General features: G+C 43.9%; 1 protein-coding gene across 8 annotated transcripts in view; it reads right to left on the bottom strand.

The window, feature by feature from the left end:
• Positions 1 to 23,718, bottom strand: part of fig4a (FIG4 phosphoinositide 5-phosphatase a) — a 161,955-nt gene that overhangs the window by 56,071 nt on the left and 82,166 nt on the right. For all 8 annotated transcript variants that reach the window (XM_069887570.1, XM_069887572.1, XM_069887569.1 and 5 more), the window contains 3 exons: positions 20,407 to 20,452; positions 7,710 to 7,858; positions 2,607 to 2,773 (listed from right to left, as the gene is read on the bottom strand). In XM_069887570.1, the coding sequence (XP_069743671.1) occupies positions 2,607 to 2,773; positions 7,710 to 7,858; positions 20,407 to 20,452 (362 nt within the window). The remainder of the gene's footprint in view (positions 1 to 2,606; positions 2,774 to 7,709; positions 7,859 to 20,406; positions 20,453 to 23,718) is intronic.

Here is a 23,718-nt window from a genome sequence, read left to right as displayed (position 1 = left end):
CATAGCCCTCCATACAACTCCCATCTATGTAACTGTCCAAATTCTTCTTAAATGTTAAAATTGAGCCCACATTCACCACCTCAGGTGGCAGTTCATTCCACACTCCTGCCACCCTCTGTGTGAAGAGGTTCCTCTTCACTTTTCCTCTAAATTTTTCCCCTTTCACCCTTAACCCACATCGTCTAGTTTGCATCTCACCTACCCTCATTGGGAATAGTCAACCTACATTTACTCACTCTATCCCTCTAATAATTTTAAATACCTCTATCAAATCTCCCCTCATTCTTCTACACTCCAGGGAATAACATCATAACCTGCTTAACCTTTCCCTGTAACTCTGTTGCTTAAATCCAGGTAACATCCAAGTAAATCTCTGCACTCTTTGCATCTTATTGATATTTTTCCTGTAGTTAGGTGATCAAAACTGCATACAATACTCTAAATTTTTCCTCATCATTATCTTATACAACTTTATCATAACATCCCAACTCCAATACTAAACACTTTGATTTCTGAAGGCCAATTTGCCAAAAATTCCCTTTACAACCTTATCCACCTGAGATGACACTATCAGGGAATTATCTATCTGTATTCCCAGATCCCTTTGTTCTACCACAGTCCTCAGTGCCCTACCATTTACTATGGATGCCTTTTTATGGTTTGTCCTGTGACAGATTATGTTGTGTTTGTATTGTATATCGATATGTTTTTGGGAGATAAATTGGCGCAGGTTTTTTGTGTAGGTCACATGCAAACACTTGCATTAGGCCCTAGTGTCAACATTCATGTCTGTTGCTTTACCATTAATCTTCATTGTTATAAATGCTTCCTTGTCCTTTCAAATTCTTGTTGGGTCTACTGCCATCTGCAGAGTCTATCCATCAACATAATACTGGTTGTCCGAGTTGGTTTGTCCTTGCTTAGGTTCCAAATGTTTTAATCATCCTTCTGTATCTGGGTCTCGGAGTGAGTTGCTGACTGGCTCTGCAGCATCTGCTAAAATGGTTCCATTTCCAGCAGGCTCTGCACTGTTAGCTGAATGCTGGGCACATCTCTCGTCTTGCCAGATGGTTGCCACTGCAGTTACTGCACTCCATCCTAGGTGATGGTGTAATAGAGCTTGGTTGGCTTCGTCTTCTTCTGGCTTTTGGCTACTGCCTATTCACAGGTCCTGCCTGGACTGCATCTATGCTTGTGCCTTGCTGCTGTGGAGGGGCCAGCTTTCTGCTACTCTCCTCCATGGCTTCATAGGCCAGACTCGTGGAGGTTCACTGTCACGTAGCAGTGCCTTTTTCATGCCTTCATCGCAGATTATGCTGTTTTTAATCAACTCTTCATAGAGCGCTCCGAAATCAAGTTTTTGCCCTGATTTTTAGGTCACTGTCATACAAGTGAATCGACTCGCCAGGCCTCTGGTTTCTGGTATTAAATCTGTCCTTTCCATTGTTGTTATTTTGTGGATTGCACATTTCTCAAAATTTTATTTTTGAACACTTGGGGTCCTCTCTCGACTTAGCTGGGCTGATAATGATAACCCCTCATGCACCTCATTTGTGTATATGAATGACCTTTGCCTTTCAATGGCCTTGGGGCCTGCCAAATTTAGTAACATATATGTTCTGACTCAGGCAGACTTATCACTATGCGCTGCTGCAATGAAAATGTCGTATTCTCATTTGAATACGTGCCAAATTCTTAGCCACATTATCCTCAAGCAGCGGGTTGGGCCTTCTGAATCAGTCCACCATTGTGTTGCAAGTGTGGCGTTGGTTACTCACTTTTCACTTGAAGACTTCAGGCTTGGGATGCATGCAATCCCACTTCTGACACGTAGTTTGTTATTGCACCGAATAAGCAGACAACACAAGTGTTTACTGTTATCAACATTAAATCAACAGTTTACTGTTAAACTCAAACAACACTATGAACAACAGGACCTTTGTGTAATGGCTTCAGGTATCAACCAAGCTCTGTTTTTTAATTGCCATGCCTCATGAGGACTCACACATATACAGTGGCGCTGTGGTGAGTATGGCAGATGCAACGCAATTGCAGTAGGTGCGGAGCAGCCGATGGGAGTGGCTGTCTTCAACAATTATCTTGAAACTAATGGCATTATGATCACTGGATCAAAAGTGTTCCCCTCTGAGACTTCTGTCACTTGTCCTGCCTCTTTCCCTATTAGAATGCAAAGTAATGAGAAGAAAAATTATTTCCCCTCTTTTGGATAAAACTGATCCCATGACATATCTGCAGAGGTGTTCTCCCAGAGTCCAGACCAATATTTATATTCAAACTAACATCAGTAAAAAGTAACTGAATGCGATTTATGGGGAAAATGTACTGTTGTGCCTCTACATTGCAAGAGTAACTAAATTTTAATGGTATTTCACTGCTTATGGATACACATTGCTATGTCAAGGTTGCAAGAATCATAAATTTAAGTTTTTCAAGAGCTCAAAAGAAAAAAAAATACACACTTTAAAACACCGAGTGCCGAGTAATGAAACTGTTTGGTATGGGGGCTACTATGTGTATATAAGAACAACTTAAAAATTCTAAACATATTTCCTGATGATTGAAACATGAAACTTAAATCAAATTACCTGAAAATGCATTGCTGTAGTACCTAGAGAGGGTTTGCATGATGTCCTTGGAATGTTGGGTCCAGGGCGCAATTTTCCTATATGTTTTCACCCGATGTACAAGCTGTGAACCCCCATATTGTAAAGAAAGTGTATCACCATGATCTTCATACAATTCTTCAAATAATCTATCAAGAAAATACACGTTAACTTCCTTTATTAAAGTAACAAAAGTGGATATCTGAGATTTCCACTCTTGCATTGATGTCTTGTTAATTTTGATTTCCATTTTGTTCTTCTTAACCACTGACCTTTAAGTATCATATTTCAGGTTTTCTTGACAATATGGGAACAGGATCATAGAAAGTTGGAGATGTATTGATTAGTGCAGGGTGGATGATGGGAAAGGTCATTGTGGAAGGAAAAATTATAGTTCATGAACCTAGATAGAAATACTCCTGGTTCTTCCTGCTCATTAAGCAGTGTTAAATAATTAAATTCATTCTTTGTCTCCTTTTACCAAAATTTTTGAGACCCAGGAAACGTAGTCAAAATAGCAATGGAGAACCGGCCCTACTTGTCACGTGTGGTCGGCAAGGCAGTCATGGCAAGGATGGCGTCGCGGGAACTTCTCTTCCGGTCCAGTTGGGAAGATCGTGTACACGCTTGCGTCATCAGGACACAAGTGCCGAGACCGAGAACGGGCTTAAAGGTTGAAGCGCGGAATTCAAAATTAACCAATTGTGATACTCGAGCTCACAGCCTATTGTCTCAGTCTCTTTGCTGTGCTTGCTCACAACACATTAATTTGGTGACCCCAATGAGTATCCATGTCCTGAAGATTCAAAACAATGGAAAATGCAGCTGTAGGTGCCATTGTGTTGAGGCTGCCAACTTTCTGAACGAACAGGCCCCGTACTTGGTTTGGCCAAGCAGAGGCCCAGTTCCAGATCAAACAGATAACCTCAGATTCAACGAGATACTTCTACGTTGTTAGCTCGCTCGACCAGGAAGCTGCCTCATGAGTCAATGACCTCATTCAAGTGTGCCAGAGGAATGTTAAATATATGGCTTTGAAAAATCTCTGCATTGGCACGTACAGCCTTTCACGACAAAAGAGAGCAGCCAGGCTCCTGCACCTGGATGGCCAGGCGATAGGACCCCTCTGTCCTCATGGATGAGATGCTCACACAGGTGGAAGGCCACAAGCCCTGCCTCATGTTCAAGCAGGCATTTCTCGAGCAGATGACCGAAGACATCAGATTCCTGATGGCTGACGTGGACTTCAGCGATCATGCAAGGTTGTGGCATGAGCGGATGTTCTCTATCGTTCCAAGCATGAAGCCATATACTCAGTTAACTGTGTCACATGGCCATCACCAAGGACAATGCCTAAATCAAGTCCAACACGTGAGCAGGATCCACAGATGGTGTTTCTACCATCAACGTTGGGGGGCATCCACACACAGACCACAGAACAGCATCTCAGGCTGCAGATTCTCCGTAGACACGGGGCAGAGATAAGTGTCATTACCCCTATGGTGCTCGTGACGCACACACAACCACATGGCCCTTCCCTGCGTGCTGTCAATAACACTGCCATCAAAACCTTCGGAAAAAAGCAAATTCCTGTACGTTTCAGCGACACCACATTCTAATAGTCCTTCACGCTTGCTTCAGTGGTCAAGCCCCTGCTAGGCGCGGATTTCTTTCGGGTACACCCCCTACTTGTCAACCTCCAGGGTAGATGACTAATTCACGCTGAGACTTTCCACATGGTATCCCTTGGCAAGTCCAACGAGCCCTCCATCCAACTTGCTTCCATGGAAACTCAACACGGCCAGTACAGCCATCTCTTTGCAAAATTTCCCTCCATCCTATGCCCCCAGTTTGCGGCAGCCATGCTTAAATATGGCATCCAACACCACATTGCCACCACTGGCCCTGGACAAACTCAGCCTCACCAAGGAAGAGTTCAGGTGCATAGAGGAGCTCAGCATCGTGTGTCGCTTCGATAGCCCGTGGGCCTCACCCCTCCACTTGGTGCCCAAGTCTAATGGCAGTTGGAGACCCTGTGGAGATTGCAGATGTCTCAACAATGACGGACCGCTATCCAATTCCCCATATCCATAATTTTGCAGCGAACCTCCATGGTGCAAATCTTTTCTCAAAGGTCGACCTAATCCAGGGATAGCACCAGATCCCCATACACCCAAATGACGTCCAGAAGATGGCTATCATTACCTCGATTAGCCTGCTCGAGTTCTTACGCAGACATTCCAGCGCATCATGGATGCGGTCGCCAGAGATTTGCCTTTTCTTTTCATCTATCTCGACGACATCCTGGTAGCTAGCAACTCGCCTGTGGAGCACATGACACATCTCCACTAATTTTTTACTTGCCTCACACAGTTTGGCCTCACCATTAACCCGGAGAAGTTCCAGTTTGGCCTCACCATTAACCCGGAGAAGTTCCAGTTTGGCCTCATGGAAATAGACTTTCTGAACCACAAAATTACCACTGCCGGCACCACCCCTTTACCAGACAAAGTGGATGCCATATGACATTTCGCCAGACTGACAACATTGAAGGACCTGAGTAAGTTCGTGGGCATGGTGAATTTCTACAACAGAATCATCCCTGCGGCGGCCAAGATTAAGCGCCCTCTCTTCATGTTAATGTCAGGCTTGTCAAAGGAGCTCAAATGGATTGATGAGAGTCACAACGCTTTCGAATAAACCAGAGGCCCTGGCCCACACAACAATGCTAGTGCACCCATGAATACATGTACCAATGGCCCTCACAGTCAACACATCCAACACAGCAGTGGGCGCTGTCCTGCAACAGTTCGTTGATGACTCATGAGACCCCTCGGATTTTTCAGTCGATACCCGTGGCTGCCCGAACTGAATTTGACCAGGAACTACTTGCCCTCTACCTGGCTATCTGCCACTTCTGCTACTTCCTCGAAGGGCATCCATTCACTGTCTACACTGATCACAAGCCGCTTACTTTTGCCTTCCCAAAGTCCTCCGACCTGTGGTCTGCCCAACAACAGAGGTACTTATCCTACATCTCTGAATTCACTATCCAACATCTTCCAGGAAAGCACAATGTGGTCGCAGACGGACTTTCCAGGCTGACAGTCAATGCTATGTTGCAAAGCATCAACAATCATGATCTAGCTCAGGTGCACAGAATGACCCCGAGACACTCAGCTTCAGGACTGGAATCACAGGGCTGCTGCTCCAAGACTTCACACTTGATGCCGAAGGCACTACCCTCTTCTGCAACGTTTCCACTGGCCAACCCCAACCTCTCATTCCCCACCTAATAGAGAACAGTCTTTGACATGATCCATGGTTTGTTGCACCCCTCAATCCGCATACCAGTGTGACTGGTGTCCAGAAAATTTGTTTGGCATGGCCTGCGAAAACAGGTCATGGAGTGGGCAAAAACCTGCATGGACTGCCAGACGGTCAAGGTCCAGCAGTACATCAAACACCAACTCCAGCAATTCGACGCTCTGACCCACAGGTTCCAACACGTCCATCTTGACATAGTTGGACCCCTGCCAGACTCCCGGGGGGTCGCGCTACCTACTCATGGTGGTGGACAGGTTCACTTACTGGTCAGAAGCCATTCCCATTCAGGACGTCTCCACAGAGACATGTGCCAGAACTTTCCCCACCACCTGGGTCTCCCGCTTCTGGGTTCTGGCAGACGTTATAACTGACTGGGGGACACAATTCACTTCCGCCCTGAGGACAGAACTCTCCAGACTCCTGGACACCCAGCTGCATCGCACCATAGCTTACCACCTCCAAGCCAAAGGGCTAGTTGAGCGCTTCCATCGTCATCTCAAATTGGTGCTGATGGCATACCTCAGGAAGTCCAACTGGGTGGACGAACTGCCCTAGGTTCTCATGGGGATTCGCATTGTGCCCAAGGATGACCTCAGGGCCTGCTCTGCCGAACTAGTTTATGGAGAGACCATCACAATTATGGGATAATTCCTCCCTCCAGCAACCAAGCAAGACGATGACACCACCGTCACTCTTGAAAGGCTGCATGACAAACTGGGCTCCATTGCACCATCCCCGCCATCACGACATGGCCAACCTCCCTGCAACTACCCCGTGGACTTGTCCTCTTGTGAGTATGTGTTCATGCGCAGAGGTGCATACAGGTCTCCCTTTCAGCAACCGTATGAGGGTCCAGACAGGGTGATACATAGGAATGCTTCAATGTTCACCCTTGACATTGGGGGCATGGAAGAGTTATTCACGCTAACCTGATTAAAACTGGCTCATTTGGACTTATCCCAGCCAGTACAAGTTCCCCCACCAACGCGCAGAGGTCGGCTGCCGAAAACAGCACACCTCACCCTCAACACATCCCGAGACCATAGGTGCCCTTTCTTTGGTGGTGGTGGTGGTGGGATTGTGAGGAGATGCACATGTTTTCAACAGCGAACCAGCCCCTCTTGTCACATACAGTCGGTGGGGCAGCCGCAGCAAGGATGGCATTGCGGGAACTTCTCTTCTGGTCCAGATCTGAAGGACGCGTACGCACTTGTGTCATCAGAATGCAAGCGCTGGTACATTAAGGGGGGGGGGGGGGAATTCAAAATAAACCATCTGTGATACTCGGAGCTCACAGCCTGTTTTCTCAGTCTCTTTGCTGCACTTGCTCACTACGCACTACAGGCCTTTCAAAACTAATAGGTTGAAATGACTGATATGCCTCCTGTTGGCTGACAAGTCATGTTCTTCACATCTGCATCTGTTTAAACAGGGTGCAAGGTATGATGGCATACTACTTCACTTTGGTAATATTTGAAGACCATGCTTACATATCCAAACCTATTTTTAAAGAGCTGAAATTACATTTTTTTTTCTCATCCAGTTTCCTGATTACCTAGCATGAGGTGTAAAAAGTAGAGGGAAACTGAGGCGGTGCTAGTCAGCACGAGCAAACAAGGTTGGAGTGTTGGGCTGTGGATAGTGTTTAAAAACTCCACTTAATTATTATGAAGTTTCAGTGGTGGAGAATAGAAGCAAAAGAAATTCAACAAATTAAGCAAATTAACTGTAATCTATAAAAGCTTTATTATTGCTTACCGAACAGCATCAGTGTCAAATTGTAATCTTGGTTTATCTATCACACCCAGAGCATATAGCTGGCATGCCAAAGCACACTTTCCCACCATAAACTGAGCAGTATTTGTACGATCCAAACAGTCAACACAGTTTGTCCTTAGAACACCGGTCTGAAAGAGAATTTAGACAATTCAGCATTTTATAAATTCTGCAAATGTAACATATAGTTACCATATATTTAAATTCCAGTACACGTTCAGCATGGCTAAAAGTATTAGAAATCAAGAAATGGTCAAGAAGAATTTTTTTTGCTAAATACCATAGTGGATAATTGATTAGTACATTTGTTGAACTGTATTACCAATTTGGAATGCACTGCCCTCCTTTCTCTCTGCACCAGCCTATCCTCATCATCAAACCTGCAGACAAGAGTAGTGCAGTTCTAGTCAGGCACATGGACCTCTACCTCGGCCAGACGACAACTCCTTTTACTTTTCCCTTGAACAGAACCCCATCGAGCCACATCAGGCCACTGTCTCCCTTACCATAACTGACCTCATCAATCTCTCTTCCACAGCATCCAACCTCTGCTTCCAAATCCCACAATAGGTTTTATTGCCTACCCAAGATCTACAAATCAACCTCCCCTATAGATCCATTGTATCAGCATGCGTCTGCCCCATCAAACTGGTATCATATCTCAACTCATTTTATCCCCCCTGGTCTAGTCGTTCCCACCAGGGACGCCTCTCATGCTCACCATCACTTTGACAACTTTCAGTTCCCCAGGCTAGGCTGCCTAATTTTCACCATGAAGATCCAGTCCCTGAACACTTCTATCCCGCATAAAGAAGGCCTCAAGGAAAAAAACCAAAGGCTAATTAATTAAACATTAAAGCAGTAACTTCAAAGAAAATAAGCACCCCTTCCTCAGAGAGCATACCCACATCCTACTTAATTAATTGAATGTTATTGTCCATTCCCAGGTATTTAGGAATCTTCAGAATATGCAGCATTACCAATGTACACTTAAGTGGATGCACTTAAGTAGTGCACATGGTTTTTGCATTATTTCTTCTCTACAGGACACACTATGTCACTGTATAATTAATAAATGTATATTTTTATTCAATACTAGCACTTTGAAAGAAACAAAACTTACAGAAAGCAATATACTCAGAGGAGTGAATCACAAGACAAAATTCCCATGTGAAATGTGGGTGGGAACCAGATGGTGAGATCATGAATGCATTTCAAAATTTCCTCAGGCTTAACAATAATACAATATATTTCCAACATTTTAAACAAGTGAAGCTGGATGTGTTGGTGTTAGTTTTTAACCACAAATCTGCCAAATTTCATGATAGAAATTAATTGGGAAAATATTTATAAGGGACTGAAAACATAAAACAATTAAAATTACCCAGGAGAATCATTAGAAATCATTTTATCGTGACTCCGATTCCATTTCAACTAAAGCAACACAGCTATTTATCCAAATGACAATTCCCCAAAAAAACAATTTTAAAAGATATCATATCTAATAAGAAAATTAACAATCCTGATATTGAATTTTGAGCAATTCAAATAAAAAAAATCCAAGACCAATTTCAGTGCAGACTGTTCATTCTTTGTTGGAACCAAATTTACAGAATATAAACCTATCTATTGATCATTCCTAAACCCCATCACATGATCTTCCAGAAGTTACAGCTCCAGGCTCTTATCAGAATCAAGTTTTTTTTTTTGATGGTAAAGTTTGTGATTTTGGGCCTAGCTTCTGTAAAAACAGTTCCTATCCTTAGGTAACAATAGCATTTGGCCTCAAAGCAAATTATTCTTGATGTTTTTCATCCAGAATAATTTTTCAGTAACATTAATTTGACATGTATGCAGTGATATGGAATTTAACAAAATAGCTGACTAATTCTACCACTGACTGTGTTTGCAACTGAATGGTTTCGCCACCTACCCTGTTTGCTCACTTGTTAATAGTCCAACTCCGTATGAATAAAAAGATATCCACTATCTTTAGAATTTCAGTACTGAAAGCAAACCAAGGAAAAACTAGGTTCATTCACAAACAATATTAAATTATTCTATTGTAGTGGGGTTGCTACTGCTACAGCTAGGCTACAGCTTCTGGGCTGTAGCTTGAAAATTGCGGAGGAAAGAAGACATGCATGCCGGTAGAGTGTATTTGACACTGAGTTTATTCAAGGGGCAGCTCTGCCTTTAATACTGAGCTTGGCTGCGTCACCACTGGGCCTATGGAAACGGGCGTCTCATCCCATGGAGGTCTTGCCGGTCGCCATGTTCGACAGCCATCTCTGATGTTGGCCCGAGAACCTGTGTCTTGGGGTTGGATGGGTGATGGGGTGGTCAGGGTCTAAGTAGGCCAGTTTCAATGGTTGATGAAAAAAGTCTCCTCTCTGCCATTAATGTCCAGAACACAGGTTCTGTTGTTTCTTATGAGACGGTATGGCCCATCATAAGGTCTCTGGAGAGGTGACCACTGTGCTCTGTGCCAGATAAATATGTATTTACAATTGGCCAAGTCCTTGGGGATGTATGTGTGGGGCTGGCCATGGGGTCTGGGCTTGGTAGGGACCGGGGTGCCTAGGCGCTCGCGAAGCCAGGACAGTGTGTGTCCCTTAGTCCTCAGAGGTCATTACAAATTTGCCCAGTATGAGCAGAGGTGCACTGTAGAGCAACTCAGCGGAGGATGCCTCAAGGTCCTCCTCGGGTGTGGCTCGAATTCCCAATAGGACCCAGGGAAGCTCGTCAGCCCAGTTAGGTCCAGTCAGCCTTGCCATTAAAGCCATTGGAGGCCTACCGTTGATGATAGTAACAGTATAACTCACCGGCGGGGCATCTCGTTTGGTTGGTTGGACAGTCGGTCAGATAATCGGAGAGTGTTCTACGTGGCTAGGCACTATTGACGTGGTGTCGTCACCTGGTTAATTGAAGCGTAGGTGTCCCTCTTGGCTGCCCATAGCATGTCTACATGGGCTGCCATGTTTCTGGGGTCCTCAAAATCCTGCTCTGCAATGAGCAGCTGGATGTCCTTGGGCAGCCTCTCCAGGAATATTTGCTGGAACAGTGGGCAGGAGGTGTGGCCATCGCAGAGAGCGAGCATATCGCTCATGTGGGTGGATGGGGCCCTCTCCCCCAAACTGTCAATATGCAGCAGACCGACACAAACTTTGAGAGCCCGAAAATGTGGTTTTGTAACTCTTTGATGGCTACATACCTTCCTTGTTCCGATGGCTGCTGGAGGAAATCAATAATCAAGGCTGCCGTGCCCTGGTTGAGGGAACTGACCATGTAGTAATAGTGTTTGTCATCCTCGGAGATCCTTCAAATGGCGAACAGCGCCTCAGCTTGCTGGAACCACACCAGTGGTTGGGCGGTCGAGAAGCAGGAGTTTCAATGGCATTGATCTCAGGTTGTTGCTCCATCGTCGGGTCCAAAATGCCATTTGGACCGGTCAGGGTCATCACTGTAACAGGAGAGGCTGCCCAAGGACATCCGGCTGCTCATTGTGGAGCAGGATTTAGAGGTTACAGCTCCTGGGCTGTAGCTCGAAACTTGCAGATTAAAAAAGATGCACAATGGTACAGTGTATTTGACACTGAGTTTATTCAAGGGGCAGCTCTGCCTTTTATAGTGAGCTCGGCCGCGTCACCACCAGGGCATGGCTTGAGCAGGCTGGCCACCAATTGGTTGGTTCCAGCATACAGGCCTGATTGGTTTCCCTGCAATCTGCAGTTTCACTGTTCCACTGGCGACCTAAGGAAATGGGCTTTTCAGTCCGTGCAAGGTCTTGCCGGTCCCTGCATTCAACAGCCATCTCCGGTGTTGGCCTGAGGCACAGGCCGCTACACTATTTTATTTAATTTTTCAAAATTTAAGTTTACAAATTTTTAAACTTGAAAGCTTTGATTTACAGATTGTTTTGACTCTTTCTTACCTCCACTTGGGAGGAGTAGCCTATTCATCTGTAGCCAGGCGCTACTTGAAAGAAGACACACACATGTAGTGTAGTCAGGTTAAGCTTTGAGTTTTGTTAGGGCTCAGGCCCAACTTCTATACTTGCACTGTTCCCGCCGTGGCCCTCCCTTGGCTGATATCACAACATGCATAACAAAAGTAGGTTTTTCACGTGTGGGTACTTTTCTGCATAACAATGCCTCATGCGCTGTCCCTGTTTGTTGGCTGCGCAGCAAGGCCAGCACCATTTTGGGGTTGCTGGCCTTTAAGCTGCCCTTGTCGTTCACCTGTCAGTTCGCTTGTTGGGGCCAGTGCTGCTGCGCAGGCTGCTGGCCTTTGGTTGTGCTCGTCACCAGGAACACCATCTCAATCGCCATGGCGGCGGGCTGCCACATGACACCCCCCCCCCCTCAGAATCAGCGGTATTATCCTTGTTATTGTCCTTGGTGCCCGGAGGAAAAGTCTCTGCAGCCTTCGGTGGCTTGCCTCTTCAGCATGGTGTGGTGTCTCGACCGGGTGCTCTGGGTCCAGGTGTGCCAGCTTCAGCCTGTCTGTGGTGAAGACCTCTGTCGTGCCTCTGACCTCCAGCTCGAACATGGCCCTGTTGTTGTGGATGACCTGGAATGGACTCTGAAGCGGTGGACGATGTGGACCCCTACAAATTAAAACACACTCACAGTCCTGCAGGTCTTTGGATATGTTGGTTCTCACGTGTCCATGCCTGGAAGGTGAAATCAGGGCCAAGATGCCGACTCTTTCCCTTAGCATGTTGATGAACGCTGCAGAGTCATTAGCCTGGAGATGGTATGAATTCTGCAGGGACCACGAGTGGAGCTCCATAGATGAGTTTGGCTGAACAGGTGTTGAGGTCCTCCTTAGGTGCCATGTAGATGCCCAACAGCACCCATGGTAGCTCATCTACTCAGTTGGGTCCTTGGAGTCTGGTCATGAATGTGGTTTTGAAGTGTCTATGGAAGCGCTGCACCAGCCCATTGGACTGTGAGTGATAAGCTGTTGTGTAATGCAGCTGGGAACCCCATAGGCTGGTTAGGTCAGACCACAGACTGGAGGTGAACTTGGCCCCTCCGTCAGATGTGATGTGGAACGGTAACCTGATCCATGCCACCCAGGACGAGATTAGGGCCCTGGTGCATGAGGTTGTGGACATGTCTGTCAGTGAGACTGCTTCTGGCCACTTGGTGAAGCGGTCAACCATTGTGAACAGATAGCAGAAACCCTGGGATACCAGCAAAGGTCCTACTATGTACATGTGGATGTGGTCGAACCTTCATTCTGCAGGCTCGAAGTGCTGAGGTGTGGTATAGGAGGCTGTCTTGGTGGCCAGCTGTCATGGCTATTACTGACGATTGGCCCTGGCGTATCCCTGAAACGTGCATGGCGGCCTGCACAGGCCCCCCATCTCTGGAGGTAGAAACACCATTGGCCATCTGGATCATCTCTGAGGTGCTGCTGTTCTCTCGGTGGCTCTGCACTGGTCTTTAGTGATGAGCCCTCCAGACGCCGAGCACTCTTCTGTTTCCACAGAACGTCCACTTGTGCTGCAACTTTCTGGGGGTTGCTGATATTCGTGTCAGTCAGGGCAGTTAGATGTGTCCGGGCAGTTGTTCCAGGAATGCCTGTTCAAACATGATGCAGGCTGCGTGTTTGCTCAGGAGGGTCAGCATCTCGATCATGAGGGCTGACAGGGGTCTGTCCCTTAGCCCGTCCAGGTGGAGGAGATTTGCCCCTCTCACGCTGTGAGAGCCCGAAGGTCTTGATCAGCAAGTCCTTGAAGGCAGTGTACGCGTCTTCCAATAGGGGTTCCTGGATAAACATGGCCACCCAATCTGCTGTGATCTGCCAGATCTGGAACTGTGCCTCAGTCTGGTCAAACCACACGCGTGATCAATTTGTCCAGAAGATCAACAGCTTGAGAGTGACCATGTTGACTGCTGCCTGTTCGCTCATCGCTGGGTTTAGATGCCGTCTAAACTGTCAGGGTCACCAATTGTAGCCACGTGCTACTCGAAAGAAGACACACATAAATAGTATAGTCAGGTTAAGCTCTGAGTTTTATTAGGGCTCAGGCCCGACTTTTACACTTAAACTGTTCCTGCCGTGGCCCCACTTAGCTGACAACACAACATGCATAATAAATGCGTGTTTCCCACTTGTGGGTACTTTCCTTCTTCCCTGCGCACTGTCCCTGTCTGTTGGTTGCACAGCAAGGCCACTGTCATTATCGAGTCACTTGTTGGTCACCTGCCATTTTGCTTGATGGGGGCCAGTGTCGCTGTGTGGGCTGCTGGCCTTTGATTGTGCTTGCCACCCAGAGCACCGGCTCAATCGCTACGGCGGTGGGCCGCCACACACCCATTATATCTACACTGTTATTCAAGTCATGGCTGATTTTTTTTTTGAAGATCTGCACAACATTTTTGATTAATTTTCTCATCATTTCTTTATACCCCAATATATACAAGCCAAAGTCAATAGGTAACTACATTCAAATTTGTCAAGCTTTTGTTTTTAACATATTCATGCTGCTCATTTGATATCTCGTGTTTTATTTTCCTTTCTTGTCAATGCTTTTATCTTCCTTTGCTGAATTTTGCAGATTTAATGCAATTTCTGGCAATTTTATAAATCTTTCCTTTGATCTAATTATCTTTAGATTCTGTTAATAGGTACAACTGGACCACCTTGTCTCCAGCTTATTCTGTTACAATCCATGTATTTATTAATGTATTAATTTTTTAAATGTGCACTATTCTTGTTATGGACATACTATAGCATCTGCTAACAGCAGCGTTACTGAAATGAGATAAATCCATACAGCAAGGGATGAACCAGTAACTGAACTTAATTTTTTTGAATTTCTTGCACTCCTCGAGGAGACCACCCACTTCCTGTGAGGGTTGCACTGGCCTTAGGAAATGACATCAGCGTGTCGCAGGGTCACTCTCCATCCAGCAGCACGCAACACTGAAGCGGCGCTGTCCCCCGGGCAACGCGTGTTTTCAACCGTGAACTTCTCCTCGGAAGGGAAGGGGAGCCCACGCCATCTTGTGTCGGACGACTGGGGTGGTGATTCAGCCCGTCCTACCACACAGTCACTCGACCCGCTACAATACAGTATTTTAATGTACTATAGTCAATAGAGACTTCATAATTTGCATGTTCAGATTCAAGACCCTGGTTTCACAGCAGATTAAATGATGTTCAACATATATATTATTTCATCATATTATGATTGCCCTTCCCTAAAGACCATTAATGATCCTGGTTTCATGTTTAAAGATAATTAAAAGCAACTTTTGTTTAAGTAACCATTTGTCTGGATGAATATCTATCTATTCTTCTTCCAAAAATAGCCTATTCCCTCCACATACTAATCTGAAAAACTTCTTGTGTGCAATCATTCTCCAAAACATTACCACTAATATTTTCACCCAAATTTCCATGTCAATTGAAGTCCTTCTTGCTTATTATATTATTATTATTCTTTCTTTATTTTCCACATCACCCCTCATGACTTGTACTCTGTAGTACACCATCACTACCATTTGTGGGGGGGGGCAGTGAACTAGTTGAGCCAGCACAAAAAAGTGCAAGAGAAACTCAGTAAGTCACACAGCATCAATGGAAAGTAAAACGCAGTCAATGATTCAGGCCTGGGGTCTTCAGGTATGCTAAAATCAGGCAGATGTCCAGGGAAGTGGTTGAGGCTGCCTCATTAAACATATTTAAAATTTGGTTAGATAAATTTTTACATGATAGAGGAATTAGGGGATATGGTGAGAAAGCAGGTAGGTGGAGTTAGGTCATAAATTAGATCAGCCATGATCGTATTGAATGGTGGAGCAGGCTCGATGGGCCATTTTTGGCCTACTCCTGTTCCTACTTCCTATGTTCCTATGTCAACAAAAAACAGACATGAGGTTGACAAATTATGTTGTGTTTGTATTGTGTATAGATATGTTTTGGGGAGATAAATTGGGACAGATTTTTTAGTGTAGGTCACATACCAACACTTTAAAACAAATACTGGAGCTCTGCTCATGCTCGACAATCCGGTTCCAAGAGCCTTTGCAAAAGCGTTGGAGAGTGTCCAAGACACGTCACTAATGAATTGTTGCTTACAAAAAGGCAATAGAAAAAACTTGTTGGAGCTGCAGGTTGTCTGGAATGGAACTTGCAGTTCTAAGAGGGTCATATGGTTCTGCAAGCAGAGAGAGTAAAATAGATTTTTTCTGTGAGAGAGAGAGAGAGAGAGAGAGAGAGAGAGAGAGAGAGAGCGAGCGAGAGAGGGAGGGAGTTCAGTTCTGCAGTTTTACAGTCAGCAGCAGCAGTTGGGACTGGACAAGCTGAAAAGCTTGTGGAAAACCCCATTTGGAAGATGGGTTGTGAGTGCTTGGTTCAGTCTGGTCAAACCCCTTGTGGTTCATGCAAGAGGAGAGGACTGGCTGTCTAATGTTTCACTTGAAATAAGTACAACAAAAAGGAACTCTGTGGTGACCTGAAAGAAAGAGGTTGTCACCTGGAAAACCCTAATGAGGAAAGTTTCTTTGACATGACACTGACGTGGCTGATTAAAAGGGATCAGTTTGTGTCCAGGAACAACAAATCTCTCTCTGAAAACCGACAAGAACCTTCCTGAGCAGTAACCATTTACCTTTCAAGCATCAAAGCCTGATGAACTTCATAAAAGCTACATTCAGTGCACAGAATAAGAAATGCCTGCAATCAGTAAACTTGGAGGAATGAGGTGAGATTGGACTGTAAATCAAATAACTTTTCTGAACTTACACACACATTACATACATATGCGCTTAGAATTAGAAGGGGGTTAAGTTTGGAGAGTTAATAGTAATAAGTTAAAGTTTGATCCTGTTTTCATGTTTAAAGATAATTAAAAGCAACTTTTGTTTAAGTAACCATTTGTCTGTGTGAATATCTATTAGTACTGGGTTTTGGGGTGCTCTGGACTTGTAACAGGTAGCTATGGCAGACAATGTGAAGGGAAATTCATAGTATTTCTAAAGGTACATTAAGAGCAAGAGGATAGTAAGGGACAAAATTGGTTCTCTAGAAGGTCAGAGTGGTCGGCTTTGTATGGAGCCCAAAGAGATGGGGATGATCTTAAATGTTTTTTTTTCCAATCAGTATTCACTCAGGACACGCCATAGAGATGTGGGGAGTAAGGAAAACAAGCAGTAAGGCCATGGAACCTATAAAGATTAAAGAAGAGGAAGTGCTTACTGTCTTAAAGCAAATAAGGTTGGATAAATCCTCAGGGCCTGACAAGATATTCCCTCAGGCCTTGGTGGAGGCTAGTATAGAAATTGCAGGGTCTTTGGCAGAAATATTGGAGGATTGGATGTTCTGTGATTTTAAAAAAGGCTCCAAAAGTAATCCTGGAAATTATAGGCCAGTGACCATAACAAGCAAGTTACCAGAAAGGTTGATAAAGGAAAGGCTATGGATGTTGTCTACATGGATTTTAGTAAGGCCTTTGAAATGATCCCACATGGGAGGTTAGCCAGGAAGGTTCAGACACTAGGTATTCATGGTGAAGTAGTGGACTGGATTTGATAACGGCAAGACGGGAGAAGCAAGAAATATTGGTGGATGATTGCTTCTCAGACTGGTGGCCTTTGACTAGTGGTGTGCCTCAGGAATCAGTGCTGGGACCATTGCTGTCTGTCATCTATATCAATGATCTAGATGATAATGTGGTAAATTGGATCAACAAGTGGACAATGAAGAAGGTTTTTCAAAGCTTGCAGAGTGATCTGGACCAGTTGGATAAATGGGCTGAAAAATGACAGATGGAATTTAATGCAGACAAGTGTGGGGTGTTGCATTTTGGAAGGACAAACCAAGAAAGGATGTACATGGTGAATGGCACGGCACTGAGGAGTGTGGTAGTATAGAGGGACCTGGGAGTACACATACATAATTCCCTGAAAGTGCTGTCACAGATGGAGAGGGCTGTAAAGAGATCTTTTGGCATATTGGCCTTCATAAATCAAAATATTGAATACAAGAGCTAGGATGTAATGGTTAAGTTGTATAAGTCATTGGTGAGGACAAATCTGGAGTATTGTGTGCAGATTTGGTCACCTAACTACAAGAAATATATCAGTAAGATAGAGAGAGTGCAGAGGAGATTTACTAGGATGTTGCCCAGACTTCATGAACTGAGTTATAGGGAAAGGTTAAACAGGTTAGGACTTTATTCACTGAAGCGCAGAAGAATGAGAGGTTTGAGAGAGGTACAGGTATTTAAAAATATGAGGGGGATAGCCAGAGTAAATGTAGATAGGCTTTTTCCACTGAGGGTTGGTGAGATACAAACTCGAGGACATGGGTTAAGAATGAAATGGGAAAAGTTTAGGGGGAACTTCTTCACACAAAGTGATGGGAGTGTGGAACAAAATGCCAGCTGAGGTGGTGAATGCAGGCTCAATTTTAACACTTAAGAAGAATTTGGACAGGTGTATGGATGGGAAATGTATGGAAGGCTATGGACTGGGTGCAGGTCAGTGGGACCAGGCAAATAATAGAAGGGCCAAAAGCACTTGATTCTGTGCTGTAGTGTTTTATGGTTCTTATAGGTTGGGGGGGGGGGGGGGAGAGAGAAGAGAAATGAGCTGAGAGGTGGTGGGGGAGAGGAAGGGGACTATGAAATATACTCTTTGATAGGAGAAAGGCAGGGAAAGAGCTGTAGGGCGTCAGAGGGAAAAAAGGAAATGGGGTGAGGGGGTTACTGGAAATTGGAGGTCAATATTAATGCCTGTCGATACAGAATACAAGGTGTTGTTCCTCCAATTTATGTGTGGCCTCAACTTGGCAGAACATGAGGCCAATGTTGTCAATATGGCAGAGAAAGAGTAGAGAAGCCTTGCAGGTAGGTTTGTAGCATGGAATGCCAATGAAAAGAGCTAAAGTTATTAAGGGCAAGTACAAGTTCTGCAAGGCAGAGGAGGATGGAGGTGGAGGCGGACTGGTGAAGTCTTTTGTCAAGTAAATGGAGAGCTTCAAGGCCTTCCTTATGAAGAAAATCAGAGTACAGAGAATGGATGTCCACAATGAAAATCAGGTGGTACAATCCAGAGACCTGAAAGCTGTCAAAGTGATGGACAGCATGGAAGAGACATTACCGGAAGTGATAAAGTAAGCGATGTTATGGCAGATGGTGATCTGATGCTTCTTAGTGGGGTCCTGTTCAAGGAGTAAAGTAAAGGTATCTGATGATTGTCCTCTGGCCTCGGCAAGGTACACGTCATTGTGCCAGACTACAACAGCACCACCCATGTCTGACAACTTTTGGCTGTACCCAAACCAATTATTTTTTTCTGATTTTCTGAGGAAAGATTCTTTACTTCTGCTGCATTTATCCCATCTCTACATTCCTTGTTTTGTTACGGAATAAGTTAATAAAATTACGATAAAATATAACTAAACCTCAAAATCTTACCCATTTAAGATATCAGGTCACATTTCACAAACATCTCATTTGTCATACACGAGCTTTGCAAGGGTAAACTTTATGTCAACAGTTAGCTTTGCAGAGACAATGGAAAGCGTTTGTGAGAGTTTCACAAGTAGCTGTTAATGGACCAGCATGTTTGAACAGTGTCCAGGGTCAAAAACTAAAATCTCTTTTGCTTTTAAAATGGTACAAGAGTTTTAAATATCTGGTTCAAGTTTGCTGTCCTAAGAGCCACCACGTGGTTTTGCAAACAGAGAGAAAACATCCATTGTTTGTCAGAGTATTCTGCAACAGTTTGTGGTGAAGGCTGCAAGTTGGCAAACCTGCTGCACGACCCTATTTCAAAACAGGTTTTGAGTTCTGAGTTCAACTTATTCTAAATCTCTGTAGTCAATTGCAGAGATTGTGGCTGGTTGCTGTGTTTCTCCTGAAATTGGGGGAAAAGAAGAACTCCTTGTGGTAACCTGCAAGAAGTTGTTATCTTTTGGAAAAACACAAGAATGGGCAAGTTTCTTCAGAAAGACACTTCAGTTTGTGTTTCTAGCTAACAATGAATATCTCTCTGAAACCAACTAAGACATTCCTGAGCAGTAACAACTTAAGTAAAAGCATCAGAGCCTGGTGAATATAATATCTGTTCATTTCTGTGCATAGTCTGGAGTATTGCCTGATACCAGTGAACTTGGAGGTGAAAAGTGAATGATTGGACAGTGGGAAAAAACTTTCCTGAAGACATAACATTACATACACATGGGCTGAGAATTAGAAGGATGTTAAGTTAGGTTAAGTAAAGTTAATAGTAATAAGTTAAGTATTGATCTTATTATTGTGCATTTTTGTTTAAGTAGCCACTGACTGGTGAATTTCTGTTACTGCTGGTTTTTAGAGTCCTTTGGGCTTGGAACAGTTTATATTTAAAAAAAACCCCAAAATATTGGGATTCTAATGAATTCTGACTACTGGCATATTTTTATTGCTAATATTATGTACATAGTATAAAATGCTAAATTAGTTAATGAGGCATCAAACATATACAATTCCCACCAATCATCAACACAATTGATCAATTTATTGTGAAATTAAGTGGATAAATAACTCTGCTATATTACAAATAATAAAGCACAACAAAGATTTTGAGTGTTCTGTTAGAATCTAAACTAATCTTTGACATGTAGAATGTAACTCTTGGGACTCAACAATATGGCACAGATGTTGCACAGAAATTACCTGCAGACGACAAGTATTGTGAACAAATCCTCCCAGTTCATTCCATCTGTGGGGGAAAACAAGGATGAGTTGAGTTAGAACGATAAATTTAATAATTTGTTCTCTATCTGCAAATATTTCAGTGATTTATATGAAAATCATAATATTTAGGCATACACAATACAGATGTGACCAGCAGGATGGTTGGAAAAATTGAGATTACTGAAACCTCTGGAGGTTTCATAAAGTTCAAAAATTGAGGAACCAGATAGCAGAAAGCTCCTGCATGTATGAAACTAGAGTTGAAAGTGGGAATAGAAGATGTAAAAGAAATAGAATGACACTTGGAGACAGACAAGTCACGATCATTGAATTTTCTTCTGATTCCATTAGGGCTTCCTCTTTCCTTTTGTTTTGTAATATTCCTTCAGATTTATTTCCCTTTGACTAGCCTCATGCATATCGACTTTGTCCAAGCCTTGGTTTAGAATTGCAGAATAATTACAACACAACTGGAGGCCAATTGACCTGTCAAAATTGTACCACCCCGAGGTAAATAATCCTATTTGTCAGTCACCTCCCTACAACTCAGGAATTTTATTTCCTTTTCCAATACTTATTCAGATTCCTTTATAATAGTAGTACAGGTACTCTGTGACATGCGACCTATGGGACTTACGTCCATCTGCACATATGACCGAATTTTTTTACAAAAGTATAAAATTTACTCAGTTTATGTTGTATTTGGCAAACTATAATAGGGATTCAGGGCACATAAGAGCCAAAATGTGTGTACTCATTTTGTTAGTCAGCATATCAGAATCTATAGGTTGGGCATAGCCATCTTGATTCTTGTGCGCATGCGTTTCTGTGCTGTAATTGTTATATAGTTATATATGGTTGGCGCATGCATGAAAGTTAAGTGTCCTAATGATATTAAATTCACGCCTTTAACTCGTGCCAACCAAACTCCAATATGCAAACCCACCACGCATGCGCCAACCGAAGACTCGTGCATACACACAAGAATCGAGATGGCCACCCTCAGCCTATGGACCCTAAGATGCCAATGTACATTTTGGCTTTTACATGCCCTGTATCCTTGTTATAGTTTGTCAAATACAACATTTGATTAAAAAGTTTGCTTTAAGACTTCGATATTCCATAAAGATGGGTAAAATTCCGACTTGCGCCGATTTCGAGATACGACTGATTCTTCGGTCCCCACAATGGTCGTAAGTGGGGAGCACATGTAATGCTTTTTCCCTCTCCTGGAAGCACAGTAAGACCTTAACTACTTGCACCATGGAAAATAATAATTTTATCACATTATTTGATTCTTTTGCAAATCATCTTCATCCTATGTCCTTTGGTGGTGGACCCTTCCACAATTGGGAGGACAAATTTTCTCTATCTGTCCGTACCCTTCATGATTTTAAATGTGTCACAAAACCCTCCTCTTGCGATCTCTTCGTCCACAGAGAACAAAGTCCACTTCTCCAATCTATTCATAAATCATTTCATGGATGTGGGAATTTTGTTTAGTCTCTAGTCTTAGGCTCTGGAAATCTTCTGCCACTTCAGTTCCCGCTCTTTAAAATTCATCTCATTATTTGGGTTTTTAAGACATCCTTATTGTTGTGTATGCACTCACACAATTAAGACTTGGAGACATAATGCTTTTCATCCTTTACTTCTATTGGACTAACATGACTACTGACACACAGGGTTATACATACGAAAAGGTGACATCATGATGTGGCTTATACCCAACACTCTTTCCTCCTACCAGCACCACTCCCCCCCCCCCCCCCCCACCTCCCGTGCAGTAAAAGCTGACTGGGCCGCTTCAAACAAATAAGATTACATTGGGCCCAAGGACTAAAAATGTGAATTAGAGTACATCTCATGAGTAATTATAATGCTAAAAGGGAAAGTATTTAACAATAATCAGGGCAATAGTCCTTAAAGCGCTCAGGTGGTCTTCTTTTTCTCTTGGACCGCCTCGGCGTGGTTTGCTGTCCAGTCTTTGCTTGGGAACCATAGATAGTCAGGTCGGCGGCAACTGCCCAACTTCGCTGACCTTCGGCGGTAACTGCCCATCTTCGCTGCCCTCCTGGCTTTGTGTCTCAGTTACTGGACTCCTCAGCTCCACAACCGTTTCTGCCCCCCTCACTCGGCCTGAGGTGTGGGATGGTCGGAGCAGGCCATGGCAGGTCTGTTTCCACCTCCTCCAGTTCATTGACTAATTACGACCATTGACTGACACTAAAGTCCATGTGTCGCTTCCACAATCGGTCCCCCACTAGAACAGAGTATGAACAGGGTCTCAATTTTTGTAAGATTATTCCTACCACCCATGGATCTTTACATTGCCCATAATCTTGTATCAGAACTCTCTCACCCACTTCCAATATTTTAGGTGAGGTCTGCGGTGATGCTTTTTTTTGTAATCTGAGACCCAGACCTGGATGAACTGTTGACAGACTGGTCCGCAGGTTGCGGCCAAACATTAGTTCTGCTGGGGTGCATTTTGTGGTAGAATGCAGCGTATTTCTGTATCCTAATAGGAAATCTGTGATTTTGTGTGTCCAAGGGCATTTAGAAGTTTCATGGTTTTCATTGCTTTTTTGAATGTTTGTACAAAATGTTCTGCCTCCCCATTAGTACTTGGATGATAGGGTGCAGACAAAATACGTCTGATATTATTATCACGTACAAGTTTTTTAAAAATGTTCTGATGTAAATTGAGGCCCATTGTCCATAACTAATTCATGAGGCAATCCGTAAGTGGCAATGATAGCTCGTAGACAGTCAATCATGGGATCTGCTTTGGTATTTTTCAGCTGTGAAACTACTGGCCATTTGGTCAAGCGAAGTCTACATTAATCTGATGCCAGAGTTTGGATGGCCATTTCCATGGATCTTACTGTTTCAATGTCTCTGTCTATGGAGGGCCACCAGACATGCATCCGGGCCAGTGCCTTCATTTGTACCATTCCCAGATGGTTGTGGTGTAGTTTTGATAACATGGTAGTTTGCCATTTGGCTGGAATAATTGTAACGGTACCCCATAGTAAACATCCTTCTTCGACTGATAGTGCACGGTGGTAAGGTTTTAGATCATCTGGAATGACTTCAGATTTGGGCCACCCGTTAAGGGTGAAGTAGGTCTGGTTGACCCACATCCCAAGTTTTTATCTGCCATTTCAGAGCTGGAGGCAGTATTGTATACAATCTGTAATGCAACTTTTTCATCCATTGCTAATAATTTTTGCTTTGTTTGGCAATTTGTCAGCCCCATCAGTAATCTGTCTCACAGTGCCTGATTTA

Source organism: Narcine bancroftii, chromosome 6 (assembly GCF_036971445.1).
Source record: "Narcine bancroftii isolate sNarBan1 chromosome 6, sNarBan1.hap1, whole genome shotgun sequence".
Lineage (NCBI taxonomy): Eukaryota > Metazoa > Chordata > Chondrichthyes > Torpediniformes > Narcinidae > Narcine > Narcine bancroftii.
This window is presented reverse-complemented; position numbering and strand designations above follow the sequence as displayed.